At 35.2% G+C, this 23,491-nt stretch overlaps 1 protein-coding gene across 1 annotated transcript in view; it reads left to right on the top strand.

Annotated features, from left to right (window-relative positions):
• LOC145254836 (pappalysin-1-like) overlaps window positions 1-23,491 on the top strand; it is a 654,441-nt gene that overhangs the window by 181,005 nt on the left and 449,945 nt on the right. The window contains exons 2-3 of the mRNA XM_080113674.1: window positions 14,299-14,584; window positions 21,828-22,607. Coding sequence (XP_079969800.1) covers window positions 14,299-14,584; window positions 21,828-22,607 — 1,066 coding nt within the window. The remainder of the gene's footprint in view (window positions 1-14,298; window positions 14,585-21,827; window positions 22,608-23,491) is intronic.

The following is a 23,491-nucleotide window of genomic DNA, read 5'->3' as shown; positions in this document are numbered from 1 at the left end:
GAACCCCCATGAGAAACACCCACTCATTCAATGTTTAGAAATTTAAATTCCGATTTTAACAAAGTGGCATATATTTCTGTTTCTACCGATCCGCATGAAAAGAGAAACAGAAACTTTCTAAAAAAATAAAAATAAAAAAAAACACAAAAGAAAGATATGCACTATTGAAGTGAAAGAATAAATAAAAGTGCCGCCATTTTTTATGCTCTTTTGCACACTAAATAAGATGTACGGCCAGTGGGACATGATTGCTTACTATTTGGGACGATGTCTACAAAATAACTATTTGGGGAATTGAACACCGTGACGTCTGTACATTTCCGTATAATAAAGAAAGCAAGAAACAGAGAAGGAAATTTCAACGTCTAGTAGTCCACGAGAATAAACTAACGGAGTAGAAAGCTTTTCAGCATCTGTGGACGTCAACAATGCAGGGTGGGATTTTGCTGCTTGTCATGTTAGTACGTAAATAGGATACAGATGCCACAAGCTCATCAGAGCACAATTCTTATATATACACTTTGAAAAAAAGCAAAGAGATACAAATTGTTGCTCTGAGACAATTTGAAGCTTAGATTATAGTAGGAGACTACTTCCATTACTACTAATAATGAAAGTAGACACGACTGGATAGAAAAAGCCAGTCTACTGATAACTGTGAAAGATCGCTGGAAAAATTGTTAGATCATTCTACTGCTTCAGTACGTATCTCACGGCCGATAGAATCCTTTAGTATTAGAGCAAGATACATCCTAAAATGAAGTACCGTTATCACATTTGGGTAGGAGTTGCTCAGAACGCATTATCCTACCTTGATAGAGTTCAAAACTGGATTCGGAACCTCTTTTTTTCCCCTGCAGCCTACATTCCGTTGCGAGCCTGTCTCTCCTCTATCGTTACTTCATCACAAGTGCTTGGATCTGTGTCCAAATCTATGGCTCCCCTTTGCTAAAATGTAACAGAAAACACATGACTAGCTACAAGTACTATATAAGATTTCCACAACTTTCTATCTGTGCCTATATCCAAACGCAGATTTCTAAAAAAAAAAAAAACTCCTTTCCCTATAACTGCCCGCCTGTCGGACACTGTTCCGCTCGCCTGCCTTCCAGTTGACTACGACATGGTAGCCTTCTATATAAACAAGTTATTCTACCTAATTTACACTATACACGATTACTACACTACCACCTTACGTTCATACATACTTATCCTCGAGTGTCCTGTAAAAACAAACAAAAGCGTCTGCAATTTGACTATGCAAACAAATTGTAGAGACACAAACTAGCGACAGTACTAGTAGATGAAAATAACAAAATCTTCTTGAACAAAGAGGCGTAATGTTACACCCACCTGTAAACACGGAACCAACACGTTGTATGTAGTCTACATCGCAAGAAACATAGGACAATTAATAACGCCTTGTTTTATCGTTACTTCCACGGCAAGTGCTCGTCTGACCTCCAATATCTGATCTTCCCTCGCCGATCTTGCTCGAAAAACATCCGTCTAGCTGAAACTACTGTCAATAATTTACCCACACTTTAACTGTGCCTAAATCAAAACGTACATTCCATGAACAACGCTTCGTTCTTAGAATTACACACCTGTGGAACTCTCTTTCGTTTGCCTGTTTCCAAGCTTACTACATCTTGGTTGTCTTCAAGTCCAGCATAAACAAATTCTTGATGAGACGTCCCCCTTAAGTAAGCCAATCTGCCAAATTTCCATTAATAACGACAACTACGATATTATATTATTGATTACTGTACGCCCAAATACCCTTATCCTCGAATAGCCTCAGGGCCTTGATAAGTGTAGAGTCTTGTATAAAAAAACAAAAACAACTCGGCTCTATTTTTGTAACAATGACATTTCCTTCCTGATTCACCTACCGCGTATGACTTCTCGTTACGGTTCTGACGTCACACACGTTTATAATATGAGCGTTTCTAATATGTTCTCTCATCTTTGTATGTTTTTTTTTTCTTTTTCGTTATCGTGATCTTATTTTGTACACTGCTTTGGTATTTGCATATAGCCGCCGTACACACTCTGTTATAGAGGCACAAAGCGTTCAAGTAGAAAAACAGATGACAAAATCATAAAGAGGAAATATAATAAAACCAGTCAAATCGTAGATGTCGTCATCCCAGCAGTTCACATGCTGAAAATGAAGGCCAGTGAAACAGAAAGCTAGTACATAGATTTTAACATAAATTTGTTACTCCTAATTAATTATGTTGACTTTTCTTGTGAGTAGTTCTGTATTCTATATCCACGCTAGATTGGTAGATCAGTGAAATCAAAAGTGAAAGTAGTTTGGATGTAAAAGGTATATAAACGTATTTTATATATATATATATATATATATATATATATATATATATATATATATATAAGTAATTTATATATAAAAAGGTATATAGACGTAGTTTAAATGTTAAAATATATATAACAGTGGATATAAAAAGATATATAAAAGTAGTTTTTATAAAAGTAGTTTATATATAAATTATATATGAAACTAATTCATATATATATATTTATAAAATATAAACATAGTTAATATAAAACTATATATAAATATAGTTAATATATAAACAGATATACTAAAGTAGTTTACATATAGAAAGATATATAAAAATAGTTAATATAAAATATATATGTAAAAGAAAGTTATATATAAAATATATAAAAGTAGCTTATGTATAAAAGATATATAAAGGTAGTTTATATATAAAATCATATAAAAGTAACTTATATGAAATATAGTATAGAAGTTTATATAAAGAACGATATATAAAAGTAGTTTATATATGATAATGATATATATTAAAGTAGTTCATATATAACAAGATATTTAAAATAACTTTATAGTAGTTTATACATATAAAATACATATTCAAGTTGTTTATATATAAAAATATATAAACGTACTTCATATATAAAACGATACATAAAAATAGTTTATATATATATACATATATATATATATATATATATATATATATATATATATATATATATATATATATACTTATATATATATCAGAAGTACCCTGTCGTTGACTGGGTTCAAAAACAGCCTACAGAAAATAGACTGTGATTGATGAAAGTATGATAGGTTATGAAAAGGAGGGGGTTATAAAGAGAGGTTTTAATACTCCAAAATTTTACCCCAAGATAAATATGATGAAAGTAAAGATAATTTTCTGCGAAAATATATTTTTATATCAACTTTGTTTCCATTCGTAGCCCAGAGTGACTAACAAAATGATGTTTCCTTACAAACAGAAAATGTTACATATATAATAATATAAATATACAACAAATAAATGTTACCATAGTCAATAAAAGTTACTTTTATGGTAGAAAAGTTCATTGGTTTGTATTTTTAAGTAGTTTGTAAAAAATGTTTTTTTTTTTAAATTCACGAACCGGTTTCAAAAAATCAAAATGGCAGCGATTTTGAAATGGAGAGCCCGGTTTTCAATTTGAAGGAGGGGCACCTGAGCATTCTGTGTTAACAATTTAAGAGAGTTCCGTCAACGTAAGGAATATTTATAAACATATTTTAATGTTTTCCGTTATTTTGTGCTTTAGGAATATTCGATTATGTCATACGTATTTTATATAAAAATTGATTTAAGTAGTTATCGCCTAAAATTTCGTTTTAATTTCGGTTCGCTGAAATTATTTTAAGTAAAGAGCATTAAAAACTATTTTAAAACAAAATAAAACATATATATACTTTTATTGACTATAGTAACATGTATTTCTTGTATATTTATTTTTTAGTGTAGTCGTTTGTTGGCTTATCTGCTAAACACTCTTACTAAATAATATCGACGAAATATCGAAAAACAAAGAAACAAAAACAGTTTTGAAAAATAATGAAGCTTTACTTGCTTTGGTAAAATAATCCGAAACAGCAAAATGTGATATTAAAAAAGTAAACACGTAATTACTTTAGTTTTTTAAATTAAAGAATCGATATAGATATGAATAAGAAGAAAATGGGGCCCTTTTCAAGCAGAACAGCTTCGTTTCAGTTTTACAGTATTGAACGGTGTAGTATTGCGCCGTCGGATTCAGAGTTGTACTATTGTAATGTAAAGAACGCGCAGAAAGCGTTGTAATCAACTGAATTCCTTCTAGTACACTGCCAAAAAGCTTAAACAGATGTATAAATAAAGATAAAAAGGTTATGTAAATGTTTTTAAAAAGACACGAAACCACGTGAGCTGGAGTTTTTCCTTCTTTTGATACGATAACAAGTAACGTTCTTATTTTTTTTATTTTTTATCTATTTATTCATTTTTGAAAGAGTGCCATGTGAAAGTGGAGAAGGAAAAAAAACAGTTATGTAAAATTTGTGTCGAGAATTTCTAAAGTTCCGACGTTTTTTTTTGTTTTTTTTTTCCTTCCACTTTAATAAGAACGTAAATTTATGAGGTTAATTTATTCGACACAATATGATTAAACTAAAAAAAATAAATAAAAGCTTACGTGAATTAAGATTAAAGTTAAGGCGTAATTGTGGACTCTCACCCCTTTTAAAAACCTTGTTAAACTTTGTGATATATTTACATTCTATGGAGGTCAGGCGCGAACGAACACCCAATAATTTTATTATACAGTATTTCTTCAAATTGAAACATAATTATCAAAGTATACTTACGCAGATAGATATGAAAAGGATTTGTTAAAGTTTGTGCCATATTTCCATGGAGTACAGGCGCGAACGCATACCCCACAATTTTATTGTACCATCCCTATTTAAGTTGAAACATACTTATCAAAGTACTCTTATGTACATCTATATCAAAAACCCTTGTAAACGCTTATTTTTTCATTTTTTTTATTTCCATACTTTGGGCGCCAGGTGCTAACGCAGACCACACAATTTTAATGAACCATCGTTCTGCCAGATCAAACATACCCATTCCTGTGTCTCGATACATCTTCTATCATTATGTGTAATCAGTTTTTTAAAATAGTCAACCATATAGGAGCCTATTCGTGACCAGACACAGACACATACATTCAGCTTTATATTATAGATATTACATAATAGTCACGACACCAAGGCCCAGAGGCCACTCGAGGATTAGGTTAAATAGTGTACAGTAGTCAATCGGACATTATTGTAGTAATTGTTAGTAGTGGAAATTTGATGAATTGGATTACTTAAGGGGATGGTTCATCCAGAACTTATTTACGTTAAACTTGGAGACAACCATAATGTAGTCAGCTGGAAAACAGGCAAACGGAAGAGAGTTCCACAGGTGTACAGTTCTAAGAAAGAAGCTTTGTTCATGGAATGTTCGTTTAGGTTTAGACACAGATAAAGAGTGGGGGAAATTATTAATAGTGTTTTTCAGCTAGACGAATATTTCTCGTGAAAATTTTGCGAGGAGGACCATAGATTCGAGGTCAGGCGCGCACTTGCCATGAAAATAAAGATCAAGAAGAGACAGGCTCGCAACGTCTCTTCTGTGAGAGAGACGTTGCAGGCAAGAGAAAAAGGCACCCCCACTAGGCTACGAAGTCTATTTTGAACTCTGTCAAGGCAGGATAAGTTTTTATAGCAGCCCCTGCCCAGGTGTTGCAACAGTAATCCATTCTTCCAGCAGTAGAGAATTGCATCAGTAGTGAGATATCTACTGGATCGATATAAAGATCCTACCATTCTCTTAGCGATCTTAGCAAAGGATTTGATGTACGTGCTCCATTTCAGATCATCAACCAGGATAGTAGCCTGGATTTAAATGCCTTAAAAGTAACCAGCCACCTCTTACTTCATTGTACTACATACTCAAGGTCAGAGGATAGAGAATCAGAGAGAACTTGGTCGTTTACGGCCTTTGATGTGTTGCCAAAGATTGTTATGTCGTAAACATAAATATCTACGAATGATGTAAGGATGTGATTTGGAAGATCATTGATGTAGATCAGGAAGAGAGTTGGGCCCAGGAAGGAATCCAGCATTAATACTATGAGTTTCTAATTTCTGCACTTATGAACCTATCAAAGAGAAATAATTTGATAATTGAGAAGACATTTTCAGCTATACCGTAGTTGGGGATCCTGTGAAGCAGTCATTTGTCATAGAATATCAAAGGCATTTGATATGTCAATAGCGGTTGCCTTAGAAAGGAAAAATCCATCGAGAGATTCGCTATGAGATGTAACCGTAAGCATGTCTGTTGTAGATCTAGCAGAACGGAAACCGTATTGCATGTCACTAACACAGATTCTCATGACAGGAGATGACCGGCCATCTGAATTCTTAAATACGAGACACATTGAGGAGATTTTTGTAGGGTGTTGGGAAGCAATTCTCCTTAAAACACTCCTTAAACAGCTTTATACGTATGGGAGCTAGTTCTGTTTGAAGGTTTTTGAGCACTATAACAGGAATGCCGTCAGGGCTCGCTGCTTTACTGGAAGCTTGGCAACATCACGCACGGATATTTGTATGTCGCATAGCTTGTTTCCTTATACAGGAGCAAATAACGGGGGTTTGACGCCTTCATCGCATAGGGTAGAATTAGCGGCAAAGTTCATGGCAAAGAATTTGGCTTTGTCTGATGCTGATGAGATTACCCCAGGTCCATTCATAATAGTTGGGATAGAACACACGCTTCTGTTCGGGATATTGTTTGCTATTTGCCAAAACTGGTTGGAACCAAGCCGTTGCTCAACCACTTTTGACTTGACGGACTCTCAAATCTCTCGAGATCTTTATTTCTCTTTTACAATGATTGCTAGTAGTCCTAGAATCTTTATACTCGGTACATATATTACGTCAGAAGCAATGGAAAAATGATTTCTGTGCGCAGTGCAGCAGCACATTCTAGAGAGAATCACGGCTGGCTGTTAGGTTTTTGCTGGACATTTTTCGAGGGCATGAAATGGTCTATACCTATAATTAAACATTCCGTCAGGTCTGATGCCACACAGGACACATATTTTTTTTATACATGAAACGCATATTTAGACCTGATATAAATGTACGAAAGCTATCCCAGTCAGGCAGAGAGTATCGATATACTGTACGATGGAGAGGTATGCTGGAGGACATTACATTTCGTTTTTATCTTAACTAATACAGAAGTGTGGTTGAAAGATCCCACTGGAGTCAGAACGAAAGCGGAACATAGCTCAGGAAAGCTGTGAGTAAAAAGGTCTAGGAAACTTGCATACTGGCCGGTACTGTCGGGCACACGACTCGGTTCGTTAACAATCTAGCAATAGAGAAATCGTAAGAGAACCTCCTCTCACCATCTATCTTGTTTGAGTGAGCTAACCATTTCACATTATAAATATTGGAGTCTCCATAGACGAGAATGTTAGCTGAAGGATGAGTAGACAGGTCAATTTTCTCAGATAGTAATTCCATTGTTTTGGGGGCGGTAGAGAGCAAAAATAAACGCAGTAGTGTAAGTGCAACCCATACGCACATATAAGGTAATTTAGGGTCTTTTTTCGAGATGTCCCTACCACATAGAAAGCGCATCTATAATGTAGGCACATATCCCATGCCCATGGCGATCTTCTATGTCATATTTGTAAGTTAAGTTAGAGTATCCTTTAATTACGAACTGATCTAGGAAAAATAGGTCCAATGCCAGTTTCGCTTAAGAATAACCGATCTGGTTTAGTCTAAAGTAATTGGGTTAAAACCTTTAAAATATATAAGAAGTCGTTTATATATAAAAGGTATATAAGATATTTTATCTATACATCTATAAAAGTGAAAATGTGTGTGTGTGTGTGTGTGCATTTCCCCACCAAATATCTCTGTCAATTTTCGGTCTAGAGATTCGAGATGTGATATGAAGACAATTGAGAATTTGGAAAATCTGTTTAATCTGTTTTCCGTCAATAATCTGTCTGTCAAGGGGTCAAAGTTCAGTGATTAACCTTTGAGAACACTATCAAATTCCTCCGCCAATTTTTGGTCTAAACACTTGCAATTTTAAATGTGGGTTACTTGGCCATATATTAAACTTTATAATTAGATTTTAGTTCAAAACAATTACTGTTAAGGGGTACAAATTGGGGTCAAAGTTAAAAGAAAATTTACCTCTGCGGTCTCTACGAAATTACTCAGCCAATTTTTAGTAAAAACATTTGAAATTTAACATAAGGGGTATTCAGAAATCTGCAAGCTTTTTAATCGGTTCGGTCAAAAATTTTAGCTGTTAAAGGGTCAACGTTCAAAAGATTTCACCTTTGCATTCTCTAGCAAACTACTCAGCAACTATTAGGTAAAAATATGTGAAATGTATACATAAGGCGTATTCAGACATGCGGAGAGTATTTTAATGAGTGTTGAGGCGAAAATTTGGCTGCCAAAAAGTCAAAGATGACAGAGTTGACCTTTTCAGATTCTATAAAAATTATCTGCCAGTTTTGAGTCTAAAGACTTGAAATTTTAGATGTAGGTAACTTGAACATGGCTAAACCTTTGTATTTTGATTTAAGACCAAAAAATAAATTTTAAGTCGTAAAATTGAAATCAACGTAAAAAAAATCACTTCTGCATTCTCTACGAAAATACTTAGACAAATTTTGGTCATAACATTTGAAATCATAAAGTGTATTCACACGTTGGCCAAGTTATGAACAGTGCATAGGGCCCGAGCAAAACCGGGCTGAACTGCTAGTATATAAATTATATAAAAGTAGTTTATGTAAAAAAATACGATATATAAAAGTAGTTTATATATAATATATATATATATAATCTGTTTATATATAAAATATATATAAAAGTAGTTTAGATATAAAAATATAAAATAAATTTATATGTAAAAGGATATATACAATTAGTTTTTATATATAAAGATATAGAAAATAGTTCATATATATATATAAATATGTAAAAGTACTTTGCATATAAAACGATATATAGAAGTAAATTATATTAAAAAAGATATATAAAATTAATTTATATATATAATATATTGTAACGTGCCACTTTCTGAGGGTAAGCTTTGTTATCTGATCGTGATAAATTAATTAAAAAAAAAACAATAGATTTCCCCAGCTTGCGTGAAATGCCGCCAGAAGCTATGCGCCAGCCCGTATTTTATTGACATCCTCTGCCAAAAAGAACATTCTAAAAGGGTGTATCAGTTATCTGCTCTTTTCGACTAAAAACACGGACTCTAGGCTTGTGGTTTTAAATAGATGTCAGATGACTGAATGGATGTATTGTGCAATCAGCTGTTCTATCGCTGTAAGAAAGTGTAGGTCAGCGAAATTTCAGCATATATTTGAAAAGACATCCAATTCAACATTTACATAATATATATATTCTTTTTTTTGTTTATCTTCTTATTTTATATAGAATGAACAGAATAAAAAAAACGAATAGGTAATATATACAAATTTCAAAAGATGTAAGAATATATATAAATGCATAAGTCTTTCTTCTCCTTTTCCTTTTTCCTTTCTCTTTTTTGTATAGGTATATACATATATATATATATATATATATATATATATATATATATCGCATACCAAACTCTCAATACAAAAAAAGAAAGAAAAATATACAATAGAAATAATTTACGGAGTTGCGCCCTTTATATCAGTATCCCCCTTTTTTTTTTAAAGAACAAGGGAGACTAGTTCTGTTGAATTTTTATTTCTACTATTTATTTTTTTTTCTTTCGTGCGATATTTTTTTATGAAACTCTAGCGGGATTTCTGAATTTTCGACATTTAATAGTTCTCTTAAATATCTTTATAACTGAAAATCAAAAAAAGTAAAAGAAACTGACATTCATTTACGCTGACTGACGTCAAATATTTTTTCTTTCATATTTCTTGTTTTTATGAGCATAGTTGCGTAGACGACTTTCCTTCTTGGAATCTCTTCTGCAACTTACTTGCGCATCAATTCTTAACTGTTAACCTTCCCTGATGGGATATAACCTCATATATTTCCTCCTATGAGATATAACCGTTAGCACATCTACTGTAGATCTGGCAAAACAGAAACCATATTGCATTCTACTAAGAAGGTTATTTCTGCTGAGGTGGTTGGCTAGTTCTGTATTTAATATGGATTTCAGAACTTACTCATGACACACAGGAGACATTGGTCTGGATTGAGAGGGAGATGCCCTGCCACCTAAATTCTAAAATACAGGGCATACTGGTGAGGTGTTCTAAGGTATTGGGAAGCAATTCTCCTTAAGACAACACTTAAACAGTTTTGTAAGTATGGGGGCAAGTTCTGGTTGAAGTTTTATAACACTATAATCTGAATGCCGTCAGGGGCAGTTGCTTTACTGGAATCAGATTTTTGATTAGCTTGGTGACATCATCCACATATATTTGTATATTGCAGTGTGAGTTGTCTGTTATAGGAGGAAATACAGAGCGTTGATGGTCTTGGTCGCATAGGGTAGAATTAGCTGCAAAGATTTTGGAAAAAAAACGTTGTCTTTGCCTAATGCTGACCAGATGACCTCAGGTCCATTGATGATGGTTGGGATATAACGCACGTTTCTGTTTAGGATCCTGTTTGCTATTTGCCAAAACTGATTGGAACCACGTCGCTAATAAGCTACTTTGGATTTAACGAACTGAGCACTTTTTATTACTCTTTAACAGTGGTTGCTGGCATCCCTGAAAGCAGCTTTGTTTCAGTACATCTATTATGTTGGTAGCTATGGAAAAAGTGATTTCTCTGCGCGATGGCAGCAGTACATTCTGGCGAGAACCATGGCTGGCTGTCAGGTTTTTGTTGGAATTTTTTGGAGTGTATGAGGTTCTGAAAAAAAATACGAGAAAAATTACATGAGAAAAAACGATGACCATTATCTTGTAGAACAGAAGTCATGTTTTCTAATGATTTGTACCACTTTGCCAAATATAAAAAACATTTTAAAATAAACATTTTTTATGAAACGGCGGGAACTTATGAAACAACCTGATATGGATAAGATATATTAAATTTATATATATAATATAATACATGAAAGTACTTTATGTACAAAACGATATATAAAAGTGCTTTGTATATAAAAAGACTTTTATATATATATATATATACACATATATATAAGAAGTTTATATGAATAGATAAAAATAATATATAAGTAACTTATATGATATATAAAACTAGTTTATATAAAATAGGTTGGTTGGTTGGTTGGTTGGTTGTTTGTTTTACGGCATATAAACCCTTTTCAGGTTATTTAATGCCGCATTCAAAAATTTTGAAGAAAAATGTTTTAATAGAATATATTTGTTGTTTTCAAGTCAGCCTCTATTTAACCCAGAATTGGGACCTAACAGGTACTACCACTCCGGGCCGGAGTGGACCTGGGAGCAATGACAATTAAAGGGTGGGTCCACACTCCCCAAAGCCCGCAATCTGGGGCCTCACCACTGGATATAGTTTAAGGTCATATCCAGGACCTATATAAAATAATATATAAGTAGATTATATATAAAAATATATAATAGAAGTCAATATATAAAACAAAATATAAAAGTAGTTTTAATATAAAAAGAAATATAAAAGTAGTTTATATGTAAAAATATATATAAAAGTAGTTTGTATGTAAAAATATAGGGTGTCCTTCAATACGTTTCCAGATATTTCTCGTATGGGTACTTTTATTGATAGTACACAGTGCTTTTTGAATAATCTCTTTCGGCTTCAATGCACTTGTTGTTCCGCTTCAATAAGTTCTGTAAAGTTCCATGGAAGTTCTCTTGCGTGAACGTGTCAATGACCCTCGCCACAGCCTTGTATCTCCTCAATTGTCTCATAAGGACGGTCGCTAAAGTTTTCCTTGAGCTTAGGCAATAACCAAAAGTTACAAGTGGCAAAGTCTGGACTTTAGGGAGATTGAGAGACTGTCTTGATGTCCAAATAACGTTGTCATTACTAGCATGGGCATTGCCCATGCTAGTAATGACAACGTCTTTCTTTATGATCTTCTCTAAGCATCATTGGGAGAAACTTCGCGAAAATCTTCCGCATCTTTAGTTCCTTGCTATCAATTGTGTGTGCAGTTCTTACACTGACATCAAACTGGGCACTTACTGTTTCTATAGACAAACGCCACTCCTTATCCATGTTCTGACTTCCTCACACTTCACACACATCTGATCATCCCTCACCGACCCCGGGCCTTCCTTGAATCTCATATACCACTCTGAAACTAATAAGCGATTAAACCAAACAAAAACAGTCTGAAACATTTTATACATATGTTTTCCAAGTTTAAAAACGGACTTTAATTGCGTATAGTTCCTGTAAATTATACTCACGTCCAGGTTGCATTTTTTTGGAAATTTACAAGTTATGACATTCAGGCTTTAGATGAGCGCATTCTAATTCCTGTTGTATCTGTTCATTTGAATGTAAAATTATTAAAATTGGTCAGTCATCTTATAAAATGTATAGCAATAACATACTTAATTTTCGAGTGTCTACGACAATTTTCAATGTTTGTAAAAAAAAATGTCTGGAAACTTATTTAAGGTATCTCGTACATAAAAGTTGTTTATATATGAACAGATATATACAAGTATTAATCTGTAAGCATATATATATATATATATATATATATATATATATATATGTGTGTATATATATATATATATGAATATAATAGTAAATGATATAGATAAAGATCGACGCAACACGTCAATAAAAATGTAATGAAAATCTAAATGACCGAGAATATACGCAAGTAAGCAACCCTAATTATTTTTGTAAAGGAAAAAACGCCTCTTCGTGATTTTTCTTATAAGGCAACTTTTTGCGAATGTCTATATATTACAAAATAATTCTGGACGTGATTACGTACTTTCAAAGAAACAAATTTAACAGATTAAAGACATATTTCAAATAATATGATACAAGTATTATACCCGAGTATTGGCTAATTAGAAGCGAATTTGACTTTTCATTCTAATTGTTTATTGGGCAAAACTGTTAAAATATGACCGACACATGTAAGTATGAGATTGGATTTTCTTTACAGGGTGGAACAATAAAACTGTGACCATAGAAAAAACGACATGATTCCATTTCCGTTTGATGAAACCGATTTTCTTTTCATGTTGCAGACCACCTACTAGCTGGTCAGTTGTCTACAAATCCCAAGAGTGATAGGAGACGCGTCATGTCTGAAAGTGACACAATGTTCAGCGAGCGAAAATGGAGATACGCCAATGTACAATCAATGCTTTCTACCGATCCAAGTTATAGCAATAGGACACTTACCAGAACCATCAAAATGCACCGCTGAATTGCCACGAATAACAGGGAGCTATCCAGGGTAATGAGAGTAAAGTTTCCGGCTATTGTTATGGTCTTTGGTGTGCTTTCAAGTTTCCACATCATGCCACTTCACATCTTCGGAGTCGGTTTGAAAGACAACAAAAAAGTGTTCCTTGATGGGCTGAAGAGTGGGGTGGTTCTGTGTGGCAATTAGGTGACCTCTGGCAGGCCCTAGGTCTGCTAACAGGATTCGGTACCTGCCCACTAGTCCAAATGGACCCATGCAGGGCTTCAGAAGGAGTGATACGACTTTGTACACTTCTCTCATTGGCGCCCTTCTCTCCCAACCAAGCCCCGCTGGACTACTTCGTTTGGTCACGTCGAGAACATTGCTAACATGACCTCCAACAACACCAAAGCTAGCATGATCGCCATCATCGGCCGATTACTCGCCGAGCTCATGCCGGCGCTTGTGAAAAAAACATGATCTTAGTTCTTGACCAGTATCGAGGCGCTGTTTGAGGCTGAAGCCGGTTAGATTAAATAGATGTCATCTCTACTACATAATCAGGTTACTTGAATTGATTTTTGCAATAAAAGCTTTAAAATAAAGCTGTAGTGTTGTTTTCTTTAGGAGGTCAATCTTATCGTTCCAACCTATACTTTGTCAGCTTAAATAATATTGAAACCACTTTTAAATGTCGAAAACGTAATTTTATATCTGAGATCATATTTTTTTATTTGGTCCCTTAAATGTTATTTAAGTCCAAGTTTTAAAATCTAGCCAACGCAATTTTATGTATAACTTTTATTTTGTTTTAAAAAATGACCCGGTAATAACAGTTTAACCTCTGCAAAACATCTCGACGAATGAAAGAATCGATTTAAGGCGTTCTGCATTCGATCTCATCATATCACTTGCACAAAAAATGCAACAGTAGTTTTCGGTACAAACTCAGAATTAATGACCTGTATAACAAAATATGCGCCTCCCTCGTAATTACTTCTTTTATTTCTTTTATGATCCACAGGCTTGTTCGACATGTGCCACCAGGATCACAAGTCAAAAGGTTGGCATATCGGAATACGGACGTACGAGGAAGGACAAGAAGAGGATGCGCGAATATATTTCTCCCTCGAGACCGACCGAGCCAACTCGCCATCCGTGCTGATGTCCGATCGGACGTACGAGCCGAACCGCTGGGTACACGTGGCAGCTTCTTACTCGGGTAAAAAGATGAAGCTATATATCAACGCAGCCCTCGTCGGAGTACAGCATCTTCACAGTGGAGATATCTTTAGTTTGTCGGCAAGCAGGTATTTATTTCTTAACATTGGGTTTGTGTTTCTTTCCTCTTTGTTATAAATTGGGATCTTTTTCTCTTTCTCTCGATCCCTTGTTTCTATCACATTACACTAGGATCAATACAAACACACTGTAAATGTCAACTCACCACTGATAAGTTCCGTTTGTGTTGACCACCACCTACACACATAATCGGCATATTACAAAAATAGGTTCTAAGAATCTCGGTAGGCATAGCTTGCATTTAATAATTTATACGTACCTCTAAATATGTATTCAATACATGTTTAAAGTAAGCATTTCAATAACGAAATAATGACATATTTTTATATATAAATGACTATTACTTTGTATGCAGCAATATTTATTGAAGTGAACACTAGCAGCAGAAAACTGAAGTATTAGTATTGTTTGCAATATGGAAAATGTAACACCTATTTTCAGAGGGAATTTTATTAGAAAAGTTGTTTTTTAAGCTACGTATCACATTTTTGTCGAAGGAATACTTGTTTGATTTTGTGTCACAATATTTAAATACTTTTGTATTTATAGAATCAATACTTTCTTCATTTTGTTTGAGTGAATTTTAGCGCAAAACATATAATTCGTTGTTTTTATGCGTGCCTATTTGTCTCTTAAGTGCTTAGATGAGGATTGATTTTTCATATTATTTGCAACATTCCGACTACTTATCTCATCTTGAGAGTCATTTTCACAACGTTTCGGCCGATGTAATCTCCGACCTTCTTCAGGCATATTTTGTCTGACTCTGAAACCTTTCTGTCGAACTCTGCACGAAATTTATAACATATAAATTATAATCGGCATGGGTTGCATGCTCAGTTCGATCTACCATGGACAGATATAAGTATTAAGTAATTCTTTAAGACTTATCCTCGAGTAGCATCTGGGCCTTGATAAGTGGTGATGCTTATGTATAAAAAAATCGCAATTATATTTTGAGTGTCGGCCGTACTGAGGATTGAACCTTTAATATCCAGAAGCATGTAACATAGAACTGAACTTTATCAAGTAGTCGATCCGTTACGCCCAGAGTGCTTATGCCGACTCATTCTCTAACAATCTATAAAAATGAGTTGCGTGTATCTAGAGAGAGGAATGGGTTGCGTTAAAAGAAAGATTGGTGGGGAGACGGAAAACAGGAGTTAAGGTTAGAAAAAACAAAAAGATGGACGGAGATTTAGTAGAAATATCTGATACATTTTAATGTATAATTGTACACGTTACTTTGAGGCGGGAAACACACACATACACACTGGTTAGATTATCTATATATTAATACGATAGCGTGCGTGTTCTTTTGTGTGTTACGCTTACGTCTTTTCTCTTACGATTGACTGTTGTTTAATTGTTATTCCCTTCTATTTCGTGTAATAAATAATCTTACCAAGAATTCTTCATGAGTTTTGATTTCGGTTTCAATATGTAACGGATAGCACTCAAGTCAATTTTTTTTTTATAAATAATTTTACCAAGAATGCTTGATAAGTTTTGGTTTCGGTTTCGATTTTAGCTGAAGAAACTAAAGTTATATATATATATATAAATATATATATATATGTATATGTGTATATATATATATATGTAGATATTTATATCGATATCTCTCTCTCTATATATATATATATATAAAGCTGCTTTCATGACCGCTAGCAACCACTGTAAAAAAGTTATATGCTCAGTCCGTTAATCCAAAGTAGTTGAGCAGCGGCTTGGTCCCCACCAGTTTTGGCAAATAGCAAACAGAATCCTGAACAGAAACGTGTGCTCTATCCCAACTATCATCAATAGACCTGAGGTAATCTCGTCAGCATCAGACAAAGCCAAACTCTTTGCAAAGAACTTTGCAGCTAATTCTACCCTTTGCGACCAAGGCCGCCAACCCCCGTTATTTGCTCCTGTATCAGAAAACACGCTATGTGATATAGAATATCTGTACGTGATGTTGCCAAGCTAATTAAAAACCTTGATTCCAGTAAAGCAACCGGTCCTGATGGTATTTCAATTATAGTAATCAAAGGACTTCAACCAGAACTAACGCCCATCCTTACAAAACTGTTTGAACGTTGCCTTAAGGAGAATTGCTTCCCATCACCCTGGAAAATCTCATCAGTCTGCCCTGTATTTAAGAATTCAGGTGATCGCTCATCTCCCTCTCAGTACAGGCGAATACGTCTCCTGTGCATCAGGAGTAAGTTGCTGGCATCTGTGTTTAATAGAGAAGTAATCAACCATCTCAGAAAAAATAACCTTCTTAGTGGCACCCATATGGTTTCCTTTCTTCTAGATCTACAGCAGAATGCTTAAAGTTATATCTCATAGCGAATCTCTCGATGGATTTTTCCTTCTTAGGGCAACCGCTATTGACATATCAAAGGCCTTTGATAATGTATGACATAAAGGTCTACTTCACAGGATCCCCAACTACGGTATAGCTGGAAATGTCTTCCCAATTATCAAATTATTTCTCTTTGATAGGTTCATGAGAGTAGTTGTTAAGGGTAGAAATCAGAAACTCATAGTATTAATGCTGGATTCCTTCCTGAGCCCAACTCTCTTCCTGATCTACATCAATGATCTTCCAAATCACACCCTTACATTATTCGTAGATATTTATGCTTACGACACTACCATCTTTGGCAACACATCAAAGGCCATAAACGACCAAGTTCTCTCTGATCCTCTCTCCTCTGATCTTGAGCAAGTGGTACAATGGGGTAAAGAAGTGTCTGGTTACTTTTAATGCATCTAAAACCAAGCTTTTATCTTTACATCATCAAAGCTCTGATCCCTATCTAGCATCAATTGAAATAAATGGCTCTCGTCTTGGGGAGGCCTCATGTTTTGAGAAGCTTCTAGGCTTGACTTTTGCTACTGATCTTAAGTGGAACACGTATATTAAATCCGTTGCCAAGGCCGCTACAAAAATGGTGGGATCCTTCTACTATCCAGTAGATATCTCACTACTGATGCAATTATCTATCTATATAAGAACCAGGTACATCCAAGGATGGAGTACTGTTGCCACATTTGGAAGGAGCTGCTAGAAAGGACTTATCCTGCCTTGATAGAATTCAAAATAGACTTCGTAGCCTCCTAGGGGATTTCCTTTTCTCTTCCCTGCAACTTCTTTCTCACAGAAGAAATGTTGCGAGTTTGTCTCTGCTTTATCGTTATTTTCATGGCAATTTTTACTGTACACACTTTAATCCTTATCCTCCAGTGGCCTCAAGGCCTTTATAAGTGGTGACATCTATGTAATATATATATATATATATATATATATATATATATATATATATATATATATGTCCAAGCGAAAGCAAATACTATTGTACATACAACAGTGATCACCACAAATCAATCGCTGAAACCATCTTCTTTTTATATGCAACATTTGGAGTTTGCATGAATTTGCTGTGCTGCAGTGATAACTTTCTTCTGTTAGGCAATACTCGTGCAAGATGTTCTAGAGTCATGACGAATTTATTCAGTACAAATACTTTAGAATTTGACATATTCTTAGTTATATGGCGCAATATAAATAACTGTTCTGTGTAACTTTTGGCTAACTACATTACGGTACGCTTTAGAATCCTCTTACAATATAGCTTCCCTAGTAAGGAGAGAACAGTGACTTTTATCAGTTGTTACAATTGGCAAATTGTATTTCTTACAAATGCATATACGGTAGAACCCCGGGATACGGTGACCCTAGGATACGGGTTTTTTTCAGCTTACAATGTGGAATACGATGTTTTTCCGGCTCCTAGTTACGTTATTTGCCCGAATTACAGTATTATTTATAATGGTAGTTTATAATATATATGTGTATTATAAACTGTACTGTATTTTGTTACTAATTTTTAATGTCGTATTCCTGGGGTCTGCTGTAATCTTTTAGGTTTTTATTTATTTTCTTTTTGCAATTTTTAGGAAATACATCAGTATTTCATAATATATTGCGTAAGTTACCTATCAATTTGACGATGATATCATCTTCTGACTTTAGCATTTTTGCAGAAATGCATTTTATCCGTGGTGGATTTTCACGTTTTAAGCTTATACTGGCTTAATGAAGTTCATTTTCGGTAAATTCGTTGAGGTTGGTAGTGAGATCATTGGAGAGCTCTCTTTGGTGATTGCTTGGGCGAGTGGCTTCGGTTTGTTCAATATTTTCGTTAAAGTGTTGAATCGATCACATTGATTTTTTTTCTCTGATGCTGCAAGCGCATGGCAAGGATTGATGCCGATTTTGTCACTGACGATGGCACAATATTGTCGACATGTCGCATCTCATATAAGTGGCTAGCCGTTTGCAAAAAGAAACCGCGTTAGGTTATCGGGTGGATTATCTTTCTCTATGGCGGGGCCAACTGGTTCGAGGATTGACTGAAAGACAACCATATAAATCTCACCTGTATGTTGTGTGTGTGTATGTATGTATGTTTATATGTCTCGCTAAATCTTTTCTCAGCGGTACTGAACCACCATGAAATTGATATCGTATCTAATATGTATAATACCTATACGACCATAATTGAATAACCTTTTTCATGATACTACCCTTGAATGAATAAAAGAATGTGCTTTTCTAGCGAGGTATCGCGCACTCACACACATGGCAGATTGCAATTTTTTCTGCCCTATCATTATTTCCATTGAAGGTACCTGTCGAAGCACTAATTCCGTGCAGCTCATTGTTAGATATTTAGAGCAAAACTCCTTTTACTACACCAACTGAAAATAACTTTCTTTCCGGCTTTGTCGAGCTCCAAGCGAGATTTACATGAACAAACTTTCTTTCTAATAACTTTTGTTTAAACATTGCTAAGATAATGCTTCCCTGTTAACTACAGCGTGTGTGATTATTCATTAATTACTTGGACCATGTAAAATCGTTACTACATCAGATCGTATTGCTCTTTTTTATTGAATTGAAAGAATTTACGTTTTCATAGAGCAAGGAATATTGAATCTTCTGAATGATATTCAACTTTAAAACGGTTAACCTTTTCTCCTTTGAGCGCCAATAATTCTCACATACAATCTCCTCCCCGGGCATTATGTTATAGCTCAGAACCTTTTATTCACTTTTGCACAAGAAGGAGAACTACGTGAATACAACATGGACTTTTTCGACGCCGATTCAGATTGAACCAAAAACGGCTGCATCCTCAATCTGATTCTTGGGTCTTGGAATAGACTTTTTTTTACGAAGGGATCACCACTTATCAAGGCCTAAATGCCATTCGAGGATAAGGTTTAAAGAATGTACATTGGTCCAACGGACAATATCATAGTAATCGTTAGAACTGTAAATTTGGTAAATTGGATTACTTAAGGGGAACGGCTCATCAAGAACTTGTTTACATTGGACTTGAAGACGGTCATATTGTAGTCAGCTGGAAAGCAGGTAAACGGAAGAAACTTTCACATGTGTGCAATTCTAAGAAAGAAGCTTTGTTCATGGAATCTACATTTAGGTATAGGCACAGATAAGAAGTCGGGGAAAGTATTCATAGTGTTTACAGCCAAACGAGTGTTTCTGGTGAATGCTTGATGAGGGGGGCCATAGATTGGAGCTCAGACTCGCACTTGTCATGAAAATAACGATAAAACAGAGACATGCTCTCAAAGTCTCTTCTGTGAGAAAGAGGTTGCAGCGAGGAGAAAAGAACATCTCCCACTAGGTTACGAAGTCTATTTTGAACTCTATCAAGACAGGATAAGGCCAACACAACAATTTACGGTAAATTTAGACAGATGCTGGACTACTGTGTTCTCTTCTCTGTGAATTTTTCTCGAATTTTCCCTACATGACATTGAAACTATATTGTTTTATTTTTGCCAAATAAATTGTATTGAATTGAAAAATACTTCTTTATTTGTGATTTTTGACGTAGTTTTAGACACCTTTCTATAGTTAAGGCTAAATAATTCGTCTTACCATTGGGTTTGTTTTAGGTAAGGGTTTGGAATTAAGAGTTAGGGATATATCTTGCTCCAGTTATCTATACACGAGAGTCACTGTTAAATTGAACAACGCTTGGCTTTCAAGATTTGTCCTCACATTCTCTGAGCGTGGAACAAACAGTTAAGTTAACAACGGAATTTTTAAAAACTGTATATAACTTTGAAGGAAGGCTTTGACATATTACCGCCAAAGTTTTGAGTCAGATATTGACAGCGACATATTTATCTAGGAGTTGTTATATGAAGCAATTCGACTGTACATATATGTGACGTTACACACGTTTAAACACGTAGACCCAACAAGTTGTGACAGAGTACGTCACAAGCAACACATGACAAGTAACAACTCGACTCATTTTTTGTAACAGCAATATTTAGTTCCTTATTCTTTCACCACGCGTGACTTCTGGTTACGGCTGTAGCGTTACCCATATTCTCCTTCTCTCTGACTTCTGTCTTCTCGAACGTCGTTTCGAACGCGCTTTTAAATGTTCTCTCCAACTTTCTGAAAGTGATTGTCGGGCTGTGCATACATTAATTTTAGTGTTTTTTCTAATAAAATAGTGTTTGCTTAGATTTACCTGAAGATAATCGATTCGTATTTTAATAATTGTGTATATGTTACATTACCTTACCCTTAAAGAGAAATCTTATGTTACACAATTTCTGATCACTAATTTCTTATCAAATCTGAATCGACAAATCATAAAACAAATTATATTTCATGTCAGAGTGCTGCTCTGAGACTGAGGACATCTTATTTAAAATTACTTATCGTTGTCCTATGGTGTCTACATTTCAATGCGAGTGCATTCTCGCTCTAGAAGCAATGTTGATAAAAAACAACACACGCACAGAGTAAATAACTATATTACAAATTTGGAGAGTGATCATTTTATTAGATATTTGCCATTATATTGTTCTTTGATGTTGGTGTGAGATGAATAAATATATATATTTATTAATTAATTCAGAAATAATATATAAAATTAACATATGTGAAAAAACGATATTTTTTTGCACCAACCTAATAAAGCTTCTAACCGAACTAATTATGTTTCTCCCTCATTTTCTGGATTATATAACGTCACCTCATTTTCTATTCGTTCCCACGATACGTTCAACTGACTTTTAATTATATAAGCTAACTCCGATTGAATTCCATTTTTTTTTCACACTAACAGAATTATATCTGCCAACGTTTTCACATATGTGCATATTTTTATTCCAATTACAATTTCTTCTTTTTTTTTGCAGTTGTAAAGAAATATTTATCGGTGGAATGCCATATTCGAAAGAAGACTTGTACCGTGGATCGGTGGATCAGATTCTTCTTTGGAATTTCCCTCTCAAACACGGAGACGTCGTCCAGAACATGTTCGATTCTGGAATAAATATGGACCGCGAGAAGGGCATCGTTTTCAAAGAAAGTTTCAACGACCTCAGTCAGTGGAAATCCTTTCTGAAAGACGAACCCGTACTTCATTTTGCCAACATCGAAGATTACCGCTACGACATCCAGCTAGTAGCACCGCCATGTGGTAAGACCGTCTGCGATGATCCGGATGTCATTCGCAGCTACGTCAGGCACAGCGAGCTCCGACAGGAGAAAAGGGTCAGGTATCGCATCGTGAACGTCATGGACGACGACAACGAGAACCCGAAGGTCAGCAAGACTCAGACCGTGGCCCAACACCGGGCCCTGGTGGCCACTTTTAAGCAGTACAACATCAGCTGGGAACTGGAGGAAGTGAAATTGCGAAGCACAAGCCTACGACACAAGACGGTGTTGCTCGATTGCCTCCCGATGCAAATCGGGGACAAGCACTGCAACCGCGAATGTCAACACACACAGACGGGGAACGATGGAGGCGATTGCGACCCAGACGAAATACCGTGCGATTCAATCAATCTTGGTAACGGCCGCTGCGATTTCGAATGCAATCGAGCTTACTATGAATGGGATAAAGGTGACTGCTGTCAAAGCGCGTTTAGATCATCGAATAGCACGTGCCTCGACCCGAATTCACCTCACAGGTAAAATGCAATGATTTTTTTTTATTTACTAAATCTTAATGCAACCACGAATCAATGTATACACCGTATCTCAACTAGCAGAATATACAGTGAATGTCGATTATCTCGCTATAAAAGCCCCAGTTTAATCTCGAAATCCAACGGATGTTGTAAGGGTAGCTGCGCGGGTAATTGTGTGATAAAGGTTGCGCAATCTCCAAACCACACTTCTCTTGAATCGACTCTGCTTGAGTCCAGTAACAAGGCGGATAATTGGAAACAATGCCGATATAAGTGGAGAGCATATGCTACACCAGGTATTCCCAAATGGTCACCCGTTTTAGTACTGATATTGTTCAACATTGCATAACTACGGTGATCTAAGGGGAACCGGTGTGTCTACGTGATTATGCTATATATCTGGATATTCATTTATAAAAAATAATTCACCGAAAATATAAGATTTGCTGCAAGTAAAAGGATTAAACAAAATAAATCTAATCTACTACGTATTAAACTGTAACTTTCGACACTGACCATCTTTAATTGTGTGACATTACCACGCATGCCGGGTCTATAACATACCGTATTTTATCTGAGTGACATTAGCATGCACGTGGGGGTATCGAGTAGGGCTTACACCGTACCATTTTTTATCGGTGATACATAAGCATGCATACAGGGGCATAGAGTAGGTTTGACATCTTAGCATACACGTGGGGGTATCGAGTAGGTTGAACAACGTACCATTTCTTATCTGTGTGACATTAGCATGCACGTTAGGGCATACAGTATGTTTGACACCGTAACATCCTTTGTCTGTGAAAATAGCATGCACACGGAGCACAGAGTAGGGTCAACACAGAACCATCTTTTACTGTGTCACATTAGCATGCACATGAGTG

The sequence above is a fragment of the Euprymna scolopes genome, chromosome 30 (genome assembly GCF_053919585.1).
Source record: "Euprymna scolopes isolate OS-2025 chromosome 30, ASM5391958v1, whole genome shotgun sequence".
NCBI classification, from domain to species: domain Eukaryota; kingdom Metazoa; phylum Mollusca; class Cephalopoda; order Sepiida; family Sepiolidae; genus Euprymna; species Euprymna scolopes.
The sequence above is the reverse complement of the archived record's forward strand: the minus strand, read 5'-3'. Positions and strand labels throughout refer to the sequence as shown.